The sequence below is a fragment of the Peromyscus eremicus genome, chromosome 6, assembly GCF_949786415.1.
Source record: "Peromyscus eremicus chromosome 6, PerEre_H2_v1, whole genome shotgun sequence".
In the NCBI taxonomy this organism is placed as follows: Eukaryota; Metazoa; Chordata; class Mammalia; order Rodentia; family Cricetidae; genus Peromyscus; species Peromyscus eremicus.
The window spans coordinates 97,418,708-97,441,127 of NC_081421.1; the positions used below are offsets into that span (position 1 = coordinate 97,418,708).

Genomic DNA, 22,420 nt, shown 5'->3' on the forward strand with positions numbered 1-22,420 from the left:
TGAACCAGAAGATGTACATGATAATCCCTGCATAATTAATTGAAAAGAAAAGCTAAAATTATTCAGGTTAGTACTAAAGAAATCAAAGCAAGACATTAACTAACAGGAGATCATTAGAAAAAGATGTGTATCTCTTACATTCATGTCAAACTGCCCTTATTCTAAAATGCCAGTGTAGCCATATACTCTACAATGCAAAGGCTATTTCAGGTTCCTTATTAGAATAAAGTTACAGAAACGGACCAATTCATAAGCCTTTGAAATGCACCCAGTGACAAGAAATTCATGAATGTTCCTCCGAGGCACACCCTCCCGACTACTGGCAGGGCTGAAGAGAGAGTGATGCTGTACAGGAGGAACTCTCAGACAGCACTCCCCTGAGAAAGCACCACTTCCTACTGATGCATTTACAGCCTTTTCCTAGTTACTGGCTGTGTTTCTGTTTGATTGCTTGGGTTTTTTTTGTCTTTTGTTTGTTTTGTTTTCTTCCTGCTTTAGTCCATAAATATTATTTTACCTTCTACACTGCTACTGGAGTTTAAAAATTTGTTCCTAAGTATTTTCTTAAAATTCGTGAAAAATTGAACTAGATGATATGTAAGTAAAACTCATTTGGGGGCCATAATGGCAATACTTAAAAAGTAATGTCTTTCCCTTAAACTGATACAGGAAGTCTGAACAGCAATAATTATGGACACTGGATCTGACTTAGCTAAGAAGAGGGGAATGAGAAAGAGGAGGAGGAACTAACTATTTTCTATAAACTGTTGCTATATAATAATTTGTGTAAACCATTTAAATATTACTTCCTCATCACAGGAAAGACATACATCATCCTCCATGCATATAAATGTTATTTTATCACTTTGATCTGCTCAAAGTAGTTCAAATACGTAGCAATGGCATTTCATCCTATGTAATGAAGAATAAAGGAACTCAGGAAGGAAAATCACAAACCAGTCAGCAATGAGGAATGAGAAAACAACCCGAGAGGCAAACAAGACTGAACTGACACCCACTAACTATCCTATTAAGGGAATCCTCTGAGATGGCTCAGCAGTTAACATCATTTGTTGCTCTTGCACAATACCCAAGTTTGGTTCCCAGCATGTACATGCTGTCTCCTATTCCAGGATATCTGACACCCTCTTCTGAACTCCATGGACACCAGACATGCATTTGGTGCACATGCACACACACAGGCAAAATACTCAAGACATAAAATAAAATTTAAAAATTAAAAAAAAAAAACTACCTTACACATGAGACAATCTGTTAAGAGTCATAAAATGTTCTCTGTGGTCAGTGGATTAACATACAAAAACAAATGAATATGGTAGGAACAGTCTTCCCCAGGGAACGGGACACTAACTGGCTAGCCAATAGCAATTTGTCAGTTCAGAAAACATATACAGATAAGCAATATTATAAAGACTGAGCAGTTTGTATTCATGTATTTAGGAACACACACACACACACACACACACACACACACACATACACACACACACACACAAACGTATGTAATAACAATTAAAATTAAGAGGACATGAATTTGAAAGAACAAAGAGGGTACATAGAAAGGTTTGGAGGAAGGCAAGGCAAGTGGGAAAATAATTAATAAAAAAATATAATAAGAAGAGTAATGACAGAGTGAAGGGAGAGTAATGTCTAAGACTCAACAGTGCAAGTTTTAAGTTCTGTCCTCTAACATCACTTTGGGAAAGTTACTTGGATTCCTTCAGCCTAACGTTCCTCATCTGCAAAAGGAAGTCATAGGAGTTCTTGCCTGATAGAGAAGCTATGAGGCTGCAACAAGCCAATCTATCCTAACTGCTTGGAATAGGTATATAAAAATGCTCAGTGGACACCAGCTATTATTATTTAATTGCTAATTAAATAATAATAAATAAATAATAACTCATACACACATAAGCATGAAAAATAAATTTAGAAGCTATTACTAGAGGTTTTTGGGAATGAACAGTTGATACAAATTGTATATCTCAGATGACACTTCCCTGAAGACTCTCATGTATTAAATCTGATGTATTTTATGAAATCTCTACAGCTGCCAACATGATTATAAAAAGGATGATCACTGAAGTAATGTAGCTGTTTCTACTTGTGTATTCTTAGAATGAAGAGATCAGAATAAATCCTATGGACAGGAAGATGTTTCTTTTCCTTAAATTAATAGTCAAGCTCCTATACTGAAAAGAATTCTGCTACATCTCAAACTCTGGATAGTTTGCAAAGGCTGTGCATGATGGCAGCAGACTTGCATTTCCAGGTTACAGTTGTGACAAGAAATTGGCCTGAAAACTTCCTAAACAACTGGATAACAGGAAGCTATCTAAATAGTAATTTTACTTAAATGTACGTGAAACAAAAAAAAAAAATAGTTTCTGGGCATTTCCCATGTCATGGCATGATGGAAGAAGGCAAGTCTTAATAGGAATCCTTATGTAGATATTTTCTCACCCTAGAGTTTTGGGGGAGAATTAAAGCTAATGCCTATCCAGAATATCTGGCATAAAGAAATGGCCTTCCCTAAAAGCAGCTGGGCTGGTGCTAGTTCTCTACCACCTTTAGAGCAAAAAACAAAACAAAACAAAACAAATCAAACACAAAACTAAAAACAAAAAGAACTACTCATATCATTTTTTGTAAGGTGTAACTCTCCCAAGGAACCCTAAGTGATAAATACTACTGCTGGGAAACTATTTTGCTCATTAAGGCAGGAACTATTTTCTAGGTGCTGTTGCAGCAAGGATTATCAGTTCTATGCACTGTACTTTTTTAACTCACAAATAATTGGAGCCAAAGTGTTGTTCTGTTTTGTACAACACAAATAATGTGTATATTCATTCAGTGCAATTAAATGAGGAGCTACCTTTTTCCTAGTAAATTTCCCACAGTTTATGCTGTCTTTGTTTTTAAACCTATATTCTCTATTACCAGTAATAAATAAATAAATGGATTTTTTTCCTACTAAAAGGCAGTTTTGTTCTATGTCACTAATAAACTTCATGGGATTCTTAATTTCTTTTACTTTTAATTTCTAGACAACATCTTACAATTGAGAACAGAATGCCCTTAAACTTACTTTGTTGCTCAGACTAGCCTTAGATTCATAGACTTCTTGCCTCAGCCTCCTGAGAGCCAGGGTAATAGGTATGTGTCAGAGTGTGGGTAGTAGAAAGCTCTCTATAAGGATCATATTACATGTTTAGTTTTTCAAAAGTAGCAAGAAGACCTTAAAGCACAGTAACAGAAATGATCAGAACACACTGCAAGGGAACAACGGGCCACATGAATGATATTCTAGGTCCTTACCTGTAAATCTTGCAAAACAGTAAAATCTAAGTGCATCTACCAGAGGCATCTCTGAGCTAATCCTCTTTAGAGATCCACTGTGAATCTCATGCAATTGTTATTATTATGTACATTAAATATGACAAAACATTATTTCTGCATTCAGGTGTGTTTACACCCAATTCTCTCCTCAATAAGTCTTTGTAGGAAATGTATTATTATCTCTTCTGTCCCTGAAAACCTTCAAAGTTCTAGCACACAGGAAGAACTTAATAAACATTCACAATGTTTCTCTATCTGAGAGAATGACAAAAATTACAAATGTATTCACTCACTTAATAGACATTTACTGGGTACTGCTATGTATGTGAACAGACATCAGCAATACTTGATGCAATACTGGTGTTTATGAAACAGAGCCTTACTCTAAAATAGCATTGCCTATAAGGCCCTCAATAGCCTCACCTGTGGTATAAGATTTTCTTCTAATCCTCATAAGTTCCCTCTTTATTAGCATTAGAAGGAAAGCAGAGAACTCACGGACAACTTCTTGAAATTGCAGGGTTTACTGCTGTTTGCCAAGGATATTCCTGCCTATTGTTTCAAATACAATTCAAGTGATTCATGTGTCCTATGACTGCCTACACATGAATAACTATTAGATTCCAAGTTATATTTTAATAACCGATTTCTATCTTTTTGACTATGAGATGCTAATTGTTGACAAAGCCATTGTCTTCATTTTGTATTCAAACATCATTTTCATTATTTAATATAAACACATCAGTAAAAACTATGACTCTTACCAACAGAGTCCTATCCTGACAGTTTTTAAGGTCAGGTTGTAAACAAACATACGAAATAAAATACTACTGAAATAACAAGCACAAAAAGATGTTTTATTCCCATCTTTTAAAGTGACAGTCTACCTTATGGCAATGTTTTGTAGTTTACATAACAAAGCTGAGTGAGTTACAATCACTTTATGTAATGTCATGGCCAAAATACATTAAGCACTTAAATCAGTAGCTATTATTTACCTTAGAGCAGGATGTATACAGGAGTACAATTTAGGGTGTAGAGCTTTACTGATGCTTTCCTTTCAGCATGAGGCTACCGTACTAAGTCTATTTTTAAATCACCATTTGAGTCTGTAGATGTTTTGCTTCTTTTCTTTTCACCTGACTGGGCAGCTGCATGTTGTTGAATCACCTACCCCACACAGACAGCTGAGTAAACTCAGCACTGATCGATTCAATAGGTAGAATTTCCATTTACTTGTCCGTTCTGTCGAGACTATTTAGTTTGTAAGTTTACTGCTTGACTTTCTGTTGGTGTATGAAAAGAAAATGTTTATTTCAAAAGGCATACATTATTCTCAAGGCTCTTAAGGGATAAGTCATAGAAAATTAGAGTGCAATTAATTGTTTAAAAATATTGTTTTGCTCTTGTATTCAGAGAAATGCTGTTGTGTGTGTCTGTGTGTTTTCTGTGATCCTGTGTGAACATGTGATTCATGGAGGCCAGGGGTTAATGACTGCTGTCTTTCTCAGTAGCTCACAGGTTGCCTACACTGGTTTCTCCTGTCTCTGCCCACACACTGCTGTGGATGGCTTTTAGCTTGGATGGATCCAAATTTAGATGCTCATGCTTGTGCAGTGGGCACCGTACTGACTGAGCTATCTCCCCACTTCTACTATGCGACAAGAATAAGGAGCCCCAATGCTTCCTTCCATTAATGTTGACTTCTTTCATTTAATATGAGTTTACATGTACTTAAAAAAACTATCAAAATTCATCTTACAACTTTTAAATTCTACTTTAAGATTATATGTCTGATTAGTGTTATTTTTCATTGTAAAAGGTAGACAAGAAATAACAACACGAATCTTTCAGTCAGAATACAAAGGACGACTAATTCAGGCAATGGACAAATTTAACCTAATAATTGCATCAGATTTTAACTTTATATGTTTCAGGTTCTAGTAATGCAGTATATTAAACCTTTCTTTTTTCAGAGTTCACTCTAATACCTTAATACATTAGCTTACAGTCAACCGTAGTGGTTCTTCTCTCGCTTCATGATCCATCAAAACAACTCTTAGTCCTCAAAAAAAAAAAATCTCATTATATTTTATTTACTTAGTGTGTATTATGGTGTGTGTTTAGATTTGAGCATGCTGTGGGATTGTGTAGAGGTCAGAGGGCATCTTTCAAGTGTCAGTTTACTATCATGTGAGTCCCAGGAATGGAACTCAGATTTAATGCTTGGAGGCCAGTTTCTATGCTGCTGAGTAATCTCACCAGCTCTGTACCACAGGTCAACACTACTACAATGCTAGTCAGTCACAATGTTGTAAGAATAAACTTTATCTGACATCCACTGAGAAGTGAAGGTACTAGAAATTATTTTTTTTTAAAAAGTATATTTTTCTTAGTCAAATATTTTAAATTATAAAATAACTTTCTTATTACTGCTGAGAATTGGAATCTATGATTTATACAATCTAAGTTGAAGTATGCCTTTGTTTATGGAAACAGATAATCCTGAAGTGAGACAGGAAGGACAGTATCTACCACAGGGAGAGAAGAAATAAACTCTAAGCACATTGTGTGTTGGAGTAATATTATTTATAAAGCTACACTGCCCAAAAGTAGGGCTTGTGTAGTTCTTTTTTCATCATGATTTTCAACTGACAAAATTCATTACAAATTACCCTAAGTATTATGCTCTATTAAATCAAAAATTTATCTGTCAGGTTCTTTGAACAATATTCTAACATTTATCAGAACTCTTGGAAGGAAATTACTATGATATTTAGAGCAATGATTAAAATGTAAGTAGCCTATCCTTTTGGTGATATTTTCTGAGATAAATCTTCAAGCTAAAGAAAATTTGGCAATATATAACCCTGAAGTAAAGTTATATGTTTTCAACATTTAAAAAACATTTGATTTATTTTGGATGTGGCTAGGGTACACTTGAGTGAGTAACTATAAATGTATATCCCCTGAGAAATACTATGGAATTAGTGGTCAGGATGTAAAATAAATACATAAATATTAATAAATAGCATGAAATAATCTGAAAAAATCAATCTATGACATCTTAACAATGACATAGAAAATGCACTAGTATGACATTAAACCCACACGAATAAAACCAGCCACTCAACAGAACTCATTTCTCTATTTTACAACAGAATCGTTTTTCTGATAGTTTCTGATCGTTTACTTCAGAGTTGAAGGACTTGTGGTTCAAGAAAGTTAAATAACCTCACAATGATGTACAACTAATAACATGAAACCATTAAAGTCCCTGTTGGCCTGCATCAAAGTCTATTTTCACACTAGCACCAAGCAGTCTCAGTTCATGCAGAGATGCTTTTTGTTTAAATCAGATGCTATGAAGGAAAAATAAGAGACATTAAAAGAGTAGGAAAACAAAACAAAGAAAAAAAAGGGGGCAATTCATGTCAGAAATTCATTGAAACTTAATAAAATCCCAGAAGGCCACCATTTCTACGTTTAATGAGTGGCATTATGTTAAAAAAGAGAGCCAGGGACACAGACGTGATGGTAGTGGTTTCTCCCCACATCTTTTTGAGAGTTTTAGTTAATTCCTCACTCAGCTAAGGCATCTGTACTGTAGTCTAACAACAAATGTAAAGATGTTGATAATTAGTGGGTGGTTGAAGTGAGCAGAGTCTAATAAAGAGGTAGAAGAGAGCTAGAGATAGCTGCCTTTCATTTTCTCTTGTTTATCTTCACAAATAAGGCCAGCGTTGGAATCCTAGAGTACTAGAAACTATTTAGATCACATGTGAAGTCCTTGGATGCTTCATGCACTAAGGCATCTTATTCTGCATCCTTGCCATCTAGCAGTTTTTCATATGGAGGCCCTCAGCAAACATTGTTTACAAAAAGATAAACTATTCCAATGATTTATATGTAAGGAGCTAGGCATTTTCTTCTATAAAAATATCTAAGTCAAAACCTCAGGAAGAGTACCTTCAGCATAGACCTTGGAACTCCTCCGTGAGCATGGATTGGAAGCTAGAAAATTTACAGTAAGAGATAATGTGAGGGTAACAATAGAATGAGAATGGATGGGGAATGCTGAAGCCAAGAAACTTGAGTAAAAACCTCCAAATGACAGCATTTAATATCCAAACAAGCAGCTACTGAGAAAGATGCACTTTCTAATAAAATAGAAACTACTCAGCATGACAAAGGTTAGAATGAACTAGAATGTCAGCCACAGCAGTAACAGGGAAAGTTCCTTGCTGTGTGTCATGGGAGACAGCCTTATATGTGGTGACTTCAATGAATTACTATAGAAATGATGGAAAGAGAAAAAGAAAAAAATGAGGTAGAGAGGATATAGCAATGTCCCTAAAACCTGCTCAGGCTGGATTTTTGTTGTTGTTGTTGTTGTTACAACTCCATTCAAAGACCTAAATATTCTACCCAGCATCATGTGATGAAGTTGTGTAACCTACTATGAGTGCCTACTGTTCAGATCCAGAAGCCAATGACATAAGTACTACAGTGAACATCCTGGGACCCTCACAGAAAAAGCTCATTATGATCCCCGTTTATTCCCAGTTGCTCATGATTAACATGTCACGGTGATTCCAAATTTCAGTTAATATGGTCAGTAGTGTTTGCCCTCCTCCTCAGGTTTAAGCTTCTTTAGAACACAACTAATCTGTTTCACTAAATTCTGTGTTATTGAATAAACAAATGATTTTAAATCTTCTAAGTGTTATTTTCTGGCTTAATTACCATAATCAAAAGTATACCTAAAAGCTGATTCTACTATTTAAAGCAAGTATTATGCATCATTGTATACATATGCACACTCTATGACACAGGTGATCTCAGGACATCTACTAGAGGTTTAAAATATATAACATTAATCTAGTGGAAAGAATGTATAAGGCTATAAATGTTAGCCTATAATTCTAAAGGCTAGTTTCACACAAACTTTTCAGTTTGAAGGTGAATACTCTGGACCTATGTTGATAAGTAAGTCGGGAAGTCTTCACTTAAATACAAAGACTATGTGGATTGCCATAGTCTGGGATCTACAGTTTCCAGGAAGCCTACATGATGATTAATCTTGATTGTCAATCTGATGGCATTTAGAATCATAAAATGGAAATAAGCCTCTTGACAAGGTCTGTGTGTGGGTTTCTGCATTAGGTTAATTGGTCTGGGAATATCCACTCTAAATGGGGAATGGAATCATTTCCTTGCCTGAGATCTCAGAATGTACAGAAATGGAAAAATCAAGCAGACTACATGCATTGACGACTCTGCTTCCTGACAGTAGACTCAATGTCGTCAGCTGCCTCAAACTGCTGTTACCAGGTCATTCCCACAACGATGGACTCTATTCCCAAACTATGAGTCACAACAAACTCATCCTTCTACTAGTTGCTTTTGTCAGGTATTTTACCACATGAACAAGAAGAGTCACTACAACAACCTATTACTGAAGAAGCCCCTGTAGAAGGTGTGTTGTACTCCCTTCCTTGAAGGCCTAGAGTTCCATGCTTAAGGATGTAATTATGAGGTAGGCCACTGTGGTTAATGCTTTCCTTTGGGTCTATGATACTAAATGGCCCAAGACCCTTTGCCCCTTTTGAATCCTGTACATTGTCTTGTTATTCTAGAGGAGCTTCTCTCCTTCTCTGATAGGTAAACTGAAAAGACATCCCTGTTTACTGCCTTCATCGTGTCTCCTTTTACTATATAGTTATTTTAATCTTTCATGGCTTTGGGAATAAAATAAGAGATATTTAGAAGATAGACAATTACAGCAACTTAACTATATGAAAAAGGCTTAAAGGTGGCTACTGTGCATCAGAGTTATCAATTTTAGTTCCTGGATATTGAACATTTATTCCAGCCTTTCAAATATTGTTTAGATTTACTTTCTATTTCTTAGTTGTAATTCAAATAAGACTCCTAAAAAGGCTTGTTATTTGGACTTAGTAGGAGAAATGTACTTAAACTCTAGACTATTCTCCACTAATTGTTATTTAAAAACACAGCTTATCTTTATTGAGTACATAATATATATTTATCTAAATAGTAATACTAATTGACATAGAACACTATGGTAATCTTCTATTCTTATAATAATGCTCTATAATTTGTAAATATAAATATTCAATTGATCTACAACTAATGCTTTTAATATTGACAAAATCAGCATTTTTCTAGCCTCATGAAAATGAAAGTAGTTCTTGGTGGCAGACCTGAGGCTCAAACTCCTGGATCTTGAATTAAGGCTCCCACTCTTCTTTATAGAACAGAGGTCAGGCAGTATCGATTAATGAAGCACAGCTAGTCTACAAACGCCAAGTTCCAGCAAAACCCTAACTGCAGCCTTTCTTGAACACATTAACTTCTCAGTATTGCATGTGTTTGGCCTATTTGCTTCTCAAGCCTAAAAGGGAAAGTTAGAGCCACTGGTCACACATGCAGTGACTGAAATGTGAACTGTATAAGCTGAGAATTTACTTTCTCCAGTGAATTCCAGTCATTGCAGGGATAATCTGACCTATAATCAGTCATAAATACTAGCATCAGGGACGTCTAGAGTATTCCACCCAACTGGCCTGAACCCCTACCTTCTGTCTTTTATTAGGCAGCCTAATTACACTGCTGGTATTGATTATTCTGACTTAACACCTTACTGTCATTCCCACTCAAATTTCAGCATAAAATATTTACTGCTCCTAGAAAGGTAATACGTTAGGTTGTTTTCAGCTCTTACCATATTGCAATAACGAACTGAGTGGTCACTGCTTACTGCATTCAACTTACTGCATTCTCGGTTTAGAAATACGGTGTTTTTGATGAAAGGAAGTGGACAGTGCAGCAGTGGCAGCCTGAGGCACTGTAAAAGCTACTGGAGAGAGGTTGCTACAATGGGATTTTGGGCTACATGGCTCTGGCTAGGAGTGACAGAAAGGGGAGGAGAGGAGATCAGTAGATACTTTACATGCTTGTAAGGGAGGAAGCTGCTGAAAGGAAAATTAAAATATTGAAGGTAAAGGTCAAATAAAGACAGAAATATGACTAAGATTGGTTTTGCTTTAAAGAGAACATGATTTCTATGAAAGATTAAAAGTGATAAATTATTAGTAGCAGGTTAAGACATTTTGTTAACATCTGTCTGCTTGACATACCAAGCACAAATACCTATTAATGAAACCCCTAATGTATGAAGAGTATTTATTTATGTTTCTCAAACAAAAATGGCATTGTATCAGACTGACTGGGTGTGCTTTGTCCAGTCTGATTTTCTCATTAGAAATTCCCTGCACGATTAAATGCTAAGTGCACAGCTGTGTAAAGCCTCAACTGGTAGAAACCAGTAGTGCCTAATACTGCCTTCTTAAAGCCATAGCACATTACTCAAATACTGGATGTACAACTTTGAGGCCCCATTCAGCTGAAAGAAGTGGTGTTATCAATGTAAGTACAGATTATATATACAATATGCAAATAAAGTTAATGGAGTACTTTTCAGCTCTGTTGAAGTTTATGTGGGATCAATAGGCTGTAACTCCCACTTAAGAACTTACACTGTTGAAATCACAAGTAGGCTAAGTCACAGTGTGAGCCCCAATTAGACCCTAATTTTAAAGGCATTTAAATTTATTACAAAGCAAATCTAGTGGGGTGAACTATGTCATTTACATTAAAACATCATTATTTTTTGAAAAATGAAAGTAGGGTTTGGGGCATTCAGCTGAAAGTGGGGAAAAGTCATATATAGTCTAGTAGAGAAGCTAACTCTTTTATCTTTACCTTTCTTATTTGTAATGCAATCACTTCTCAACTGTTAAAAACACCTTCTTTATAACAGAAAATGAATCTAAATTATATATCACATCAATTACTATTTTAAAAATATAAAAATTTCATAGGCAAGCTTTACCTACTTAAAACTAAACTTAAATAACTATAATAAAAAATCATCAGAAATTTAGCAAAATGAAATTAAGTTTTTAAAAGCTTGAAGCATTTCCCTATATTCTGAAATTTTACTTAAAAGGTAAAACTATGAATATTTTACAAAATCTTATTCAAAAAGCCTCCATCACACAAAGATGAGGCATATAGCTTTTAAAAGGAGAAACTAAATTGCATATATGGTTTGATATGTTTTAAAATTCTCTTTTAAGATTGATCTTTATTTTCTGTTTTTGTATATCTGTGTATCTGTGTGAGTATATGAAATGTGTGGATAAGTGTCCTTGAGGGCTGGAAGAAGACGATGGATTCCCTGAAGTTGAAGTTCTGGGCCACTTTACTATGTGGGTGCTGGGAATCATTTGGATTCTCTCTGAGAGTGGTACTCACTCACAACCACCGAGCTCCCTCTCCAGATCCTGTAAAATTTTAAGATCACATTTCAAGAAAAACTCACAAATACTCCTTTATGCTGAGAAAAATGAAATTATTTCTTTTTTGATTTTGTCTTTGTCCTGTCCTCTCTTGTGTTTTTTTTTTTAATCTCTACGAGTGTGTGCAACTACTACAGCAGTGGTTCTCAACCTTCCTAAAGCTGCAACCCCTTAAGACAGTTCCTCATGAGGTGACCCCCAACTATAAAATTATTTTGCTGCTACTTCACAACTGTGATTTTGCTATGGTTAGGAATCATAATGTAATCATCTGACATGCTGGATGTCTGATATGTGGCTCCAAAGGGGACATGACCCACAGAAACCCACTGTACTAGGAATTCTTTTGTGGTTCATTTTGTTTTATTACATTGTGGTCGGAGAGAATACATTATTTCATTTTTTTCTATATTTTCTGAGATTTGCTTTATATTCTAATAAATGGTCTGTTTTAGAGGAACATATACGGACTGATAACAGAATATATATTCTTTAGTTTGAGGTTTAACACTCAGTAGATTATCTGTTAGGTCCATTTGACGTATTATATCTTTTAATTCTGTTTCTCTGTTTATTTTTGTCCAGATCACCTGTTTGTTTGATAAAGTAGGGTATTGAAATCATCTGTTACTGAATTTGAATTAATCTCTATCTTGAATTCCAATAGAACACTTCTTATGAAATTGGTTGTGCTAGAGTTTGGTGCATACATGTTTTCCTAAATGCAAGGTCTTCTTAATTGGTTGTCCCTTGGTGGTTTCAATTTGTAATTAAAGGATTTAAAAATTAATTTATTTTTTATTTAAAAATATTTAGACAATGTACTTTGATCATATTCTTTTTCCTCCCCAAATCCTCCCAACTTCCCTATCCACCCAATTTCATGTTTTTCTTTCTCTTTCTCAAACAAAAACAAACAAACAACAAAAACACACCAAAACAAAACAAAAAGCATAAAAAAACAAGGAGACTGTTTTGAGTTAACCAACTATTCCTAGGCATGGGTATGATTTCGGTGTACCCATTGGAGGAAACTGATTTTCTCTTTCCAAGCAGGTATCAGCTGCAAGTATGTTCTTGGTTATGGATGGGACTTGGTGTCCACTTGTCCTCAGGGCTGGGATTTTGCCTGGTTTGACCCTGTGCAGACTCTGTGTGTGCTGTCACTGTCTGAGTTCACCCTGAATCAAGAGAAAATGTAGAGACTAGGCTTGAATTCACTGGCACAGGAAAGGACTTTCTGAACAGGACCCCAGGAACACAGGCATTAAGACCAGCAATAAATCAACAAAGTGGATATCATGAAGTTTAAATATTTTGGCACAGCAAAGTACATCAACATTTGATCAGAAAAGCAGCCTAGAGAAGGGGGAAAGATTCTTTATAATTTATATCTGACAGAAGTTTAGTCTCTAAAATACACAAAGAATTAAAAAAAAACTGAACATCAAGAAAACAAACAATCCAGTTTTAAAATGGTGTACTGAACTAAACCGAGACTTCTCAAAAGGTGAAACACAAATGGCTGAGAAGCACTTAAAGAAACGTTCAACATCCTTAGTCAACTGGGAAATCCAAATCAAAACCACTTTGAGATTTCATCTTACCCCAGTCAGAATGGCCAGGATCAATCAAACAAATTATATGCTGGTGGGAGTGCAAACTGGTACAAACACCTTGGAAATTAATGTGGAGGTTCCTCAAAAAGCTAAAACTCAGTCAACCACAAGAGTCACCTATACCAATCTTGGACAAATACCCAAAGGACTCTACATTTTACCACAGAGAATCTTGCTCAGCCATGTCCATTGCTGCCATATTCATAATTGCTAGATATTTAAAATAGCGTAGCTGTCTATCAACTAATGAATGATTATTAGTTTTCAATAAAAAATGTTGTTTCTAATTATTGTTTATATTAGTTTTCAATAAAAAATGTTTCTAATTATTGTTTATATTTGTTTCATATATGTAATTAAAGTTTCACTAATATACAAATTATAAAGCAGTGGTTTTCCATTCCCTTGATCACTTCCAGCTCTTTTATGAACTAACTATTGAAGGTGTACATGGTTTTAGCTTTGCCAACAAAACTCCTCTAGAAATAAGAATGTGTGTAAGGTGCTCAAAATGTTCTCTTTCTCATCTTATCTAAAGTGGATGAAGCTTTTCAAAAATAGACAAGTACAAAGGGAAATTAGAAAAGAGGAAGATGATCATCTGGGGAGAGGGTAATTATGGGCTAAGACAGGGGAGTTCTTACATATACCACTTATGAAAACGTCATAAAGAAACTGTCTTGTCCGTATCATAAGCAAAGACAGACAAAAATGGTTCAAGCCTCACTACTGACTCATTTACAATTTGATTGTAAATAAATCAGGCCTGGGTGAGACATCTCAGCAGGTAATGGCATCTGCTGTCCACCCTGGTGATCCGACCTTAATCACTGGGATATACACAGTGCAAAGAAAGAAGCAACTCTTGCAAGTTGTCCTCTTCCCCTTACACATACAACACAGCATGTGCATGTGTGCCCACACATGAACACGAGATAAAATAATTCAATCTGGAATAGCAAGCTGATTTTCATCATTCATTATTCTTTCTGGATAATTAAAATAATAGAACCTAGTGTTTTCCTAAAGAGAGATGTAGATGAAATCTTTAACTATTATAAAACAGACCTTTCTCTAATTATACACAAAGCTCTTCCATTCTAAAGGTATTTTTTTGCACTTGCTCTATTCACCGAACTATAAATTCAGGTCAATGTACTTCAGTAAGTTTATTTTACTATATTATAGATACACTCCAAGGAGTTAAAAAAAAGGAAATAAATGGAAAATAGTATCTATGAATGACATTAGGTTCTCCTCTTGTACCTGAACATAATAATTCTTCTCAAGTCCCCATGTCAAAAACAAACCGTATGAGACACTGCAGTTAAGTCAAGGGCCCCTTTAAGAGGAAGTCCTCCTCAAACTAGAAAAGCGTTTTGGGAAGAGGAAGACTTTCATTTCTCATGGCACTTTTCCATAATATATACTCTATTAACCAAGTAATTAACTGACTTCTTAAATATAATAAAAGTTTCCAACAAATAGCTACCTATGCTGCTTCACAAAATATACTTTGGCAAGCCTATTGTCCTAGCATTCAAGAGGCTGAGGCAGGAGGATCACAGCTTTGAGGCCACCCAGAGCTACACAGTCGGTTCTATGCCAACAACAGTGACATCCTTTCTAAAAAATACTACATCACAACAACTAATCCAACAAAAACAACCAACAACCATAACACAGAGCCAAAAGTAAATAGCTGTAATGAAGACAGGGAGAGGTGTTGAAAGACATTGGTTCAACATGGCTTAGCTCTATCTTAACATAAGAGTTGACAATTCAATATCATCATTTTAGTTTCAGAAAATGGAATTTAACGTCACAAGTTTAAACAATATAGTAAACAAACCAAGAAATAAATGGTTTTTAGTTCTTGACATCTAGATACATATATACATATTTTGGTGCATCCTAGAGCAAAGAAAATCTGTATCTACCAGAAATAATGTTTCAACATAAAATCATTAAATAATGTACAGACCACATAGCTTATCTGAAGCTAAAGCACTAGTTCTCAAAGAGTAGCTTGTCAGCCTGATCAATAGCTTTGCATCACCAGGGAACCTGAACACTGTTCTGGCCATCCAAGACTTAGTAAGTTGTCTACACTACTGTACGGACAAGAACATCACAGGATTCTGACTGACCAACACCAAGAGTTAATGAGAAGATAAAGAAAACAATACACACACACACACACACACACACATACACACATACACACAGTTTCTAAGTTTTCTGGACTAGAGTAATCAGAGTTTGAATATAATGGAGAATTTGAGTAGAATTCCTGGCTACAATGAAGGCATCATTAATCTGCATGAAATTTACCTCTACTCCCTCAGGACTGGGAAGCATAGAAACAGGAAAATGAAAATGTGTAGAGCTAGCAGAGAGGAGCCTGAAAAACCACAGATCATATCACAAAAGCTAAAGATGACAGCACCCTGAAGCACCATGCCATTACTCTCTCAACCCTTGGGTCTATCCTAGAGATGTGTCAGTTGCTGTGCATTATGAAGGCACTCCTGATGGCTTAAAGACCAGGCGGTGGTGGTGCATGCCTTTAATCCCAGCAATCGGGAAGCAGAGGCATCTTTGTGAGTTCAAGGCCAGCCTGAGTTTTAGGAAAGGCACAAAGCTACACAGAGAAACGCTGTCTCAAAACACCAAAAGACAATGGATCTCATTTACTTGTTTTCTTCCTTCCATTTCAGTGAGAAAACTAGACAGACCAAATAAGGATGAAGCCAGGACACGTACACATTGCCCTGCACTCCCACAGTTCTCCCATGATTAATTCTGCTATTTGCCATGTGGAAAGCAGGAAGTAATTAATGCTTCAGCAAAGTTAGATAAGTTAGTATAGCAAGTTCCACCATTAAGTATGGCCATGGACGGTTATCATCTACCCAAAGTGCATTGTTGTCTTTGCACTAATAAAGCTGAAAACACAGTGACAAAGGCCTTAGATCAAAGGGCCAACATCTACTGAAAATCCATGCTTTCCACTTTTCTGTTGGCTGCAACCCTGCCAGACAATATCTTGGAATTTAGTATTAAGTATTCCACCAACACAGCCAGAGAGTAGGTGGTTTGGCTTTGGTGGTACCGATTTTTCACAAGCTATACTTACTCACTATTCTCTCTGTTAAAATGTGTACTGAAGGTAAGGATACGGTCTAGTCTAAAAGTTAGAAAGAATACCTGAACAATGAAAAAGCTAAAACTCTAAAGCCTTTTTCCAAGTTTCTACTCCATTATATCCTTCCTTCAGTTCTTCCTTCCTTCCTTCTTTTTTTTTTTTTTTTTTTTTTTGGTGGATATGTGAATTTAACTCTCTGAGTATTGAAGTAGTGAGAACCATTTTGCATTTCAAAAGAATCAAATATGTGCAATTCCTTTGAGAAAGTTGTTAATTTAGACTTTCTTTTAATTGCATTGACTATTAGTACAGTAGAAATTAAACATGACTGGTCACTGAGTACATTTGTCACACTGACCCATTTAGAAAAAGTAATTTAGGAAAAATTTGTTTGGGAGTTTTGTAACCTGAAAATTTTCCCATTTCTTGGTTTCAAAATGTATTACAACATTTTATTATAATGTTATTTAATACGTAAAATGAAAAAATAAGGTATGCTGTTTTTTCATTTAAAAAATGAGCACTAAGAAATAAATGTGTCAAGCTCATCGACACTAGCAAGTTTAATTTAAAAATAGAACTGTTTGGCTTGGAATGACGATATGTGAAAAATAGAGCAAGTATATGAATTCAACAGCAATTTATTATGAAAACTATCACTGGTAGAAATACCAGTTAAAAATATTTCCCTTAACATTGCCAATGTTTTATCAATATCTAATTGAACAATTCTCAAGTGTACAATAATGGTTTAAGGACTGATGCTGGGGCAGAGGACTTAAAATTATGCTAAACCCTGTGATATCAACTTCAGACAGTGGAATCTGGTCATATAATTGGAATATGGTCATATAATTGGATCTCGTATTATGTCAATAAACCCCTTTAGCTCATAATGCTTATGGACACAACAGACAGGTTATTTAATGTTGCAATGCTGCAAAATGAATGGTGACCTACTGATGACTCCCACAGTTCCTGAATTACTTTCTTCTAGAATTGAATATCAAAAACTTCTTCTGGTTTATTACTACAAAAGAATGCCAAAATGTTATGATAAACTCACAAAACTACGAAAACATAAATCTACCATTTCTTGCCCGACTCTCATTTTGTGGTGAACATCTGAGCACAAATGGAATTAAATTGCAGTCTCTTCAAACACTATGGTCTTCAACTTTCTGTTCTCCAAATACCAACATAACTGTGTGAAGACACCTTATAAACCAATAGAATCCATCCTAGGAACCCAGGTGGTTGCTCAGGCCACACTTCTAACTTGCATCTTGAATTATTAGATTATCAGGGTAAACAATTTCTCACACTACATCAATGCAACATTTTATTATTAATAATGTGTCTGTGTTTATTTCAACCAGATCAACCCAGAATCTCTAAACTGTAAGAATCCAAATAGTTTTGAATGATTCTTGTACTAAGCACTCACAATCATTGATATCAAATAAGACTGAAGAAACAGCTATCTCCGTAGTCTTGAACACAACTGCATGTGTAATGAATAACATGAATGAAAAGGATACAGTCATTTGGCAAACTAATCATAGCCCAGAAATCTATGGTACAAGTGCCTTGCCAGAGTCTGGGCTTGAATGAGCCACTCAAACTTTTTATCTATCTGGCAAGTGATGGGCTATCATGTCTATTCTCTGTATTTTGAAGGCAGAAAATTACTGAATGGAGCTGGTCCAGATACTCACAATAGTTTTTACACACTCAAACATCATGAAAGTTTCTAAAAACATCTTTTAGAAATTTTTCCATCTCTTCTTCCCACGCTACAAAACTCAAATCTCACTATCATTTCCAGACATATGGAAAATGAAATATGTTCCCAATATGAAATACCAAGGCAATTAACAGCTGGGTGGTTGTTATGGAATAACATTTCTCACCAGATGCTTGCTGGACCCTCTTGTTTTAGTGTCATAAACACGTTCTGGAATTGTATGAACACCTGAGAAATTCATTAACTTTTAAAACACTATTGTGTAGTTATCTCAGATATCAATGAGAGAAATCTCAATAGGAAGATATATGCTCTAAGCATATAAAATTTCGACAGAGTAAGGAGAACCAAAAGGAGCAAGATAGACATTTGTCAAAATATCCATACTAAGGATGGTACACTGAAATGAAACTAATCTTACATTTAAAACCCAAATCTTCCATGCTACTAATCATGTTACAGTATAACACACACCAGGTACATTCAACAGTATGTATAACCCAACCAATAGACATGAGCAGCTGCTGCTAATTAGAAGCACACTTTCACCAGAGTCACTATAGAAAATTCAATGAGAGAAGAACTGATAAGCTCATAAAAAGTTGGTCAAGCCAGTGTTAACCAAGTTAAGTCTAAAAACTTTTCAATTAATACATTAGGTGAGGCTCAATAAAACTCACTAAAATAGTTTATAAATAAACATAAAACAAAACAAAACAAAACCCAAGATGACCTAGAGATAGCTTAGTGGTTAAGAGCACTGACTGCAGGGCTTGAGAGAAGACTGCTCTCTTCCAGAGGCCCTGAGTTCAATTCCTGGCAACCACATGGTGGCTCATAACCACCTGTAATGAGATCCGGTGCCATACTCTGGCATGCAGGGACACATGCAAGTAGAACACCATATATACAATAATAAATAAGTAAATCTTAATAAAAAAGAACACTGACTCCTCCAGAGGACCCAAATTCGATTCCCAACACCACAATGATCTGTAATTAATGCATGTGGTGCACAGACATATATGCAGCCAAAACACCCATACATGTAAAATAAATAATTTTAAGTTTAAAAAGAAACACAATACTAAAATTAGTTAAGATATGGTTGAACAGAGGGAACCAAGGCAGTAAAAATAAACTCAAACTGCAGAAAAATGCACATATACTATGTATCTTTAATAAAGACAGAAAGCACACAAAATATGAACCAGTCTTGTATACCTATAATTCGCTGTTCAAGTTGATGCAACTCAAGAAATATGCACTGAAACTGAAAGAGGGAATCAGAAGAGGTTTCTCTAATCAAGAGACTGAGTAGATAAAGAGAGAAAGTACTGAGACCAAAACCAATATTGCTGGCAGAGGGCACTGGTCTCACTGGAAATGATGAAGCTGTGGAAAGAGCAAAGCTATCTCTGTAACATTATAAGTGACCCTCTCAAGGTAAAGACAGCTTTGTTTACTAAATCCTTGAGGAGCTGCTTCTAAAATCTGACTTTAACTATCTTTAGGAAGGCGAGCGATACATCACAAGGTGACTCTTCATGAACAGCTGACATAGGCTAAGGTTAATTCTCATCCTCTACAGTAGCTTGTGCAGCTGTGCCCTTGACACTCCAGTGACTGCATCAATTCAAGCTGCTAAGCCAGCACAGGACACAAAGCCAGCTATTCCTGTGCTTCCACGTCACACGGACTATGGCAAGGTATTTCTTAAGTATCACTTCAATGTCACATGGACTATAGCAAGGTATTTCTTAAGTATCACTTCCATGTCACACGGACTAGAGCAAGGTATTTCTTAAGTATCACTTCCATGTCACACGGACTAGAGCAAGGTATTTCTTAAGTATCACTTCCATGTCACATGGACTAGAGCAAGGTATTTCTTAAGTATCACTTCCATGTCACACGGACTAGAGCAAGGTATTTCTTAAGTATCACTTCCATGTCACACGAACTAGAGCAAGGTATTTCTTAAGTATCACTTCAATGGGTCTACCAGAAAAGTCTCACATCTACATTCCAGTCACCTGATTACACTGTAAGAAAATACTGCCCAGGGATCATTTTTATGTTAATACGTACAGGAGACAATCTGGGTTTTCTCTTCGTTGAGGGCCTGATAGACTTTTTTTATTTAGTGCCCACAGTGGAAATGAACCATTTGTGCAGGTAGCTATTTTCACAGATGAGAGAAAATAAAATTATATAAGCTTTACTACTGTTTAAGTGATATAAAGAACTGAGTTATCATAAAGTTAGAAAACTATATATATATATATATATATATATATATAATGATTCCTGCTGGTTTAGGTAGCTAATTAAAACAAAATATGATAGGAAAAAGATTTCTGAAGAACAATGGACTGATAGTTAAACTAGTAAAAAAGAAAAGAATGCAGTTTTGAGAAGCCAGATATTTTTAACGTACCATTAATTCTGTTTTTGAAATGAAACTGCAGTAGGGCATGCTTTTCTTAAAATGTTACATTTGTTATTAATTTAAATTAGTTGATTTCCTACTTTGAAATCAGTACTCAGTTTTACTATAGAATGGAAATGTTCTAGTCACTATAAATTCCCAAAGAAGTACCTTTATTCTCTCCATTTTTACTGTGTTTACCAAACACCATGCTTGCTTACTATTTGTGGAGAACAGAGTGTTTAATTAAAAGCAAAATAAATTATGCTTATTAAAACTAAACAGCTATGTATATTCTCATAGACTATAGTTATTACTTAAAAATCTATTTTCCATTCAATCTATTGCCTACACAGGACAGAGAGCCTCTTGATACTATAGATATGCTCATCCAAAGCAGATGATTTCCAGGGAGGTGAAGGATCCACAAATAAAGAGGGATGATCAGCTATGGGCTCTTAAAGGAATACTAACCAATACTTTTTCTTTCAGAAATAAAAACTGACGCTTATATTTTTAAAAAAATTACCAAGAAGTTCAGCAAACCTTACTTCTGGCAGTGGGCTGGCCGGCTTTGTTAGGATTCCTCCAACGTACACAACGTTAGGCAGGGTGGGTCTTGGAAACTCCAGTGCTACATCAGTACACAACATCCATAGGCTGGACCCATGAACCAAATCATACATGGACTTCGCAGGCATCAGGTTATACTTCTGCATTATTCTCTCATATTTGGGAAGAACCAGAAAGCTAACCCCCAGTCTGGAAATGAGGTAAACGCCAGTATTTTTCATCCTTTCCAGGAAGTTCATGCGGTCTGTGAGGAGTGAGTTAAACTCTGGGACATAAGCTAAAGGAGCAGGGGCTCCTACTTCAGCAGGATACCAAAGGCCAGTAGAAAATACAGCATATTTAACTCCTAAAAGATGAGCGATCACAAATCCACACATATCATTGGGGTCCACAAGTAGCAGGTCAAATTTTTCTTTTTTCAAACCCTGGATTAGGGCTCGGTTGCCAACCATCATGTCACAATTCTTAGTATAGTGGTCTAGTATGTCAACCAGTTCAACTGCTGTCAGTCTCCCAGAGAAAATATTCCGCATTTTAGACTGCAGGAAAGCATCTGAGGTGGTACTGTTGAAGATCCCTGGGTATCGCTGGAGGCTGTAGTGATTAGATGGGGCAATGTCTCTGCCTTCTGAGAGGAGGAACACTGTGTGGTGGCCTCTCTCGTGCAAGGCTGATGCTAGCGTCTTGAAAATGTACAAATGGCTTTCAAACATAATTGGCGGCACGATGATGATTTTGGCAGCCCTTGCTATTCCAACAGCACTCCATAGGAGCATGAAATATGTAGTGTAAGACTTCATAGCTGTGAAGACAACCAGAAAATGACTTAAAACAGTATAAACAGATAGCCATTCAAAACAACCACAATGATTTTATTTCCCAAAACAGATGATGATCCAATTCTTTTAAAAATTAGCCTAATATTGTTCCAAAGCACCCTTCACTTAAATAAAAATTATTAAGTACAGAATTGGAAGAAATCGACACACGATACATATCAAGACCAATCTAAAATACATTATTTCATCAGTAAATAAGAACGTTTTAACCAGGCCTAGAGACAAGTGATAGTACTTCTTTGAACACTATCTATGAAACAGTATTAAAAATTTCTTATTCTTAATACATGTCAATGTTAATTCCAGGAAGAGTGAA

At 35.7% G+C, this 22,420-nt stretch overlaps 1 protein-coding gene across 1 annotated transcript in view; it reads right to left on the reverse strand.

Annotated features, from left to right (window-relative positions):
• Ugt8 (UDP glycosyltransferase 8) overlaps positions 1–22,065 on the reverse strand; it is a 43,393-nt gene extending 21,328 nt beyond the window's left edge. The window contains exon 1 of the mRNA XM_059265004.1: positions 21,244–22,065. Coding sequence (XP_059120987.1) covers positions 21,244–22,065 — 822 coding nt within the window. The remainder of the gene's footprint in view (positions 1–21,243) is intronic.
• Between the last annotated feature and the right edge of the window lie 355 nt (positions 22,066–22,420).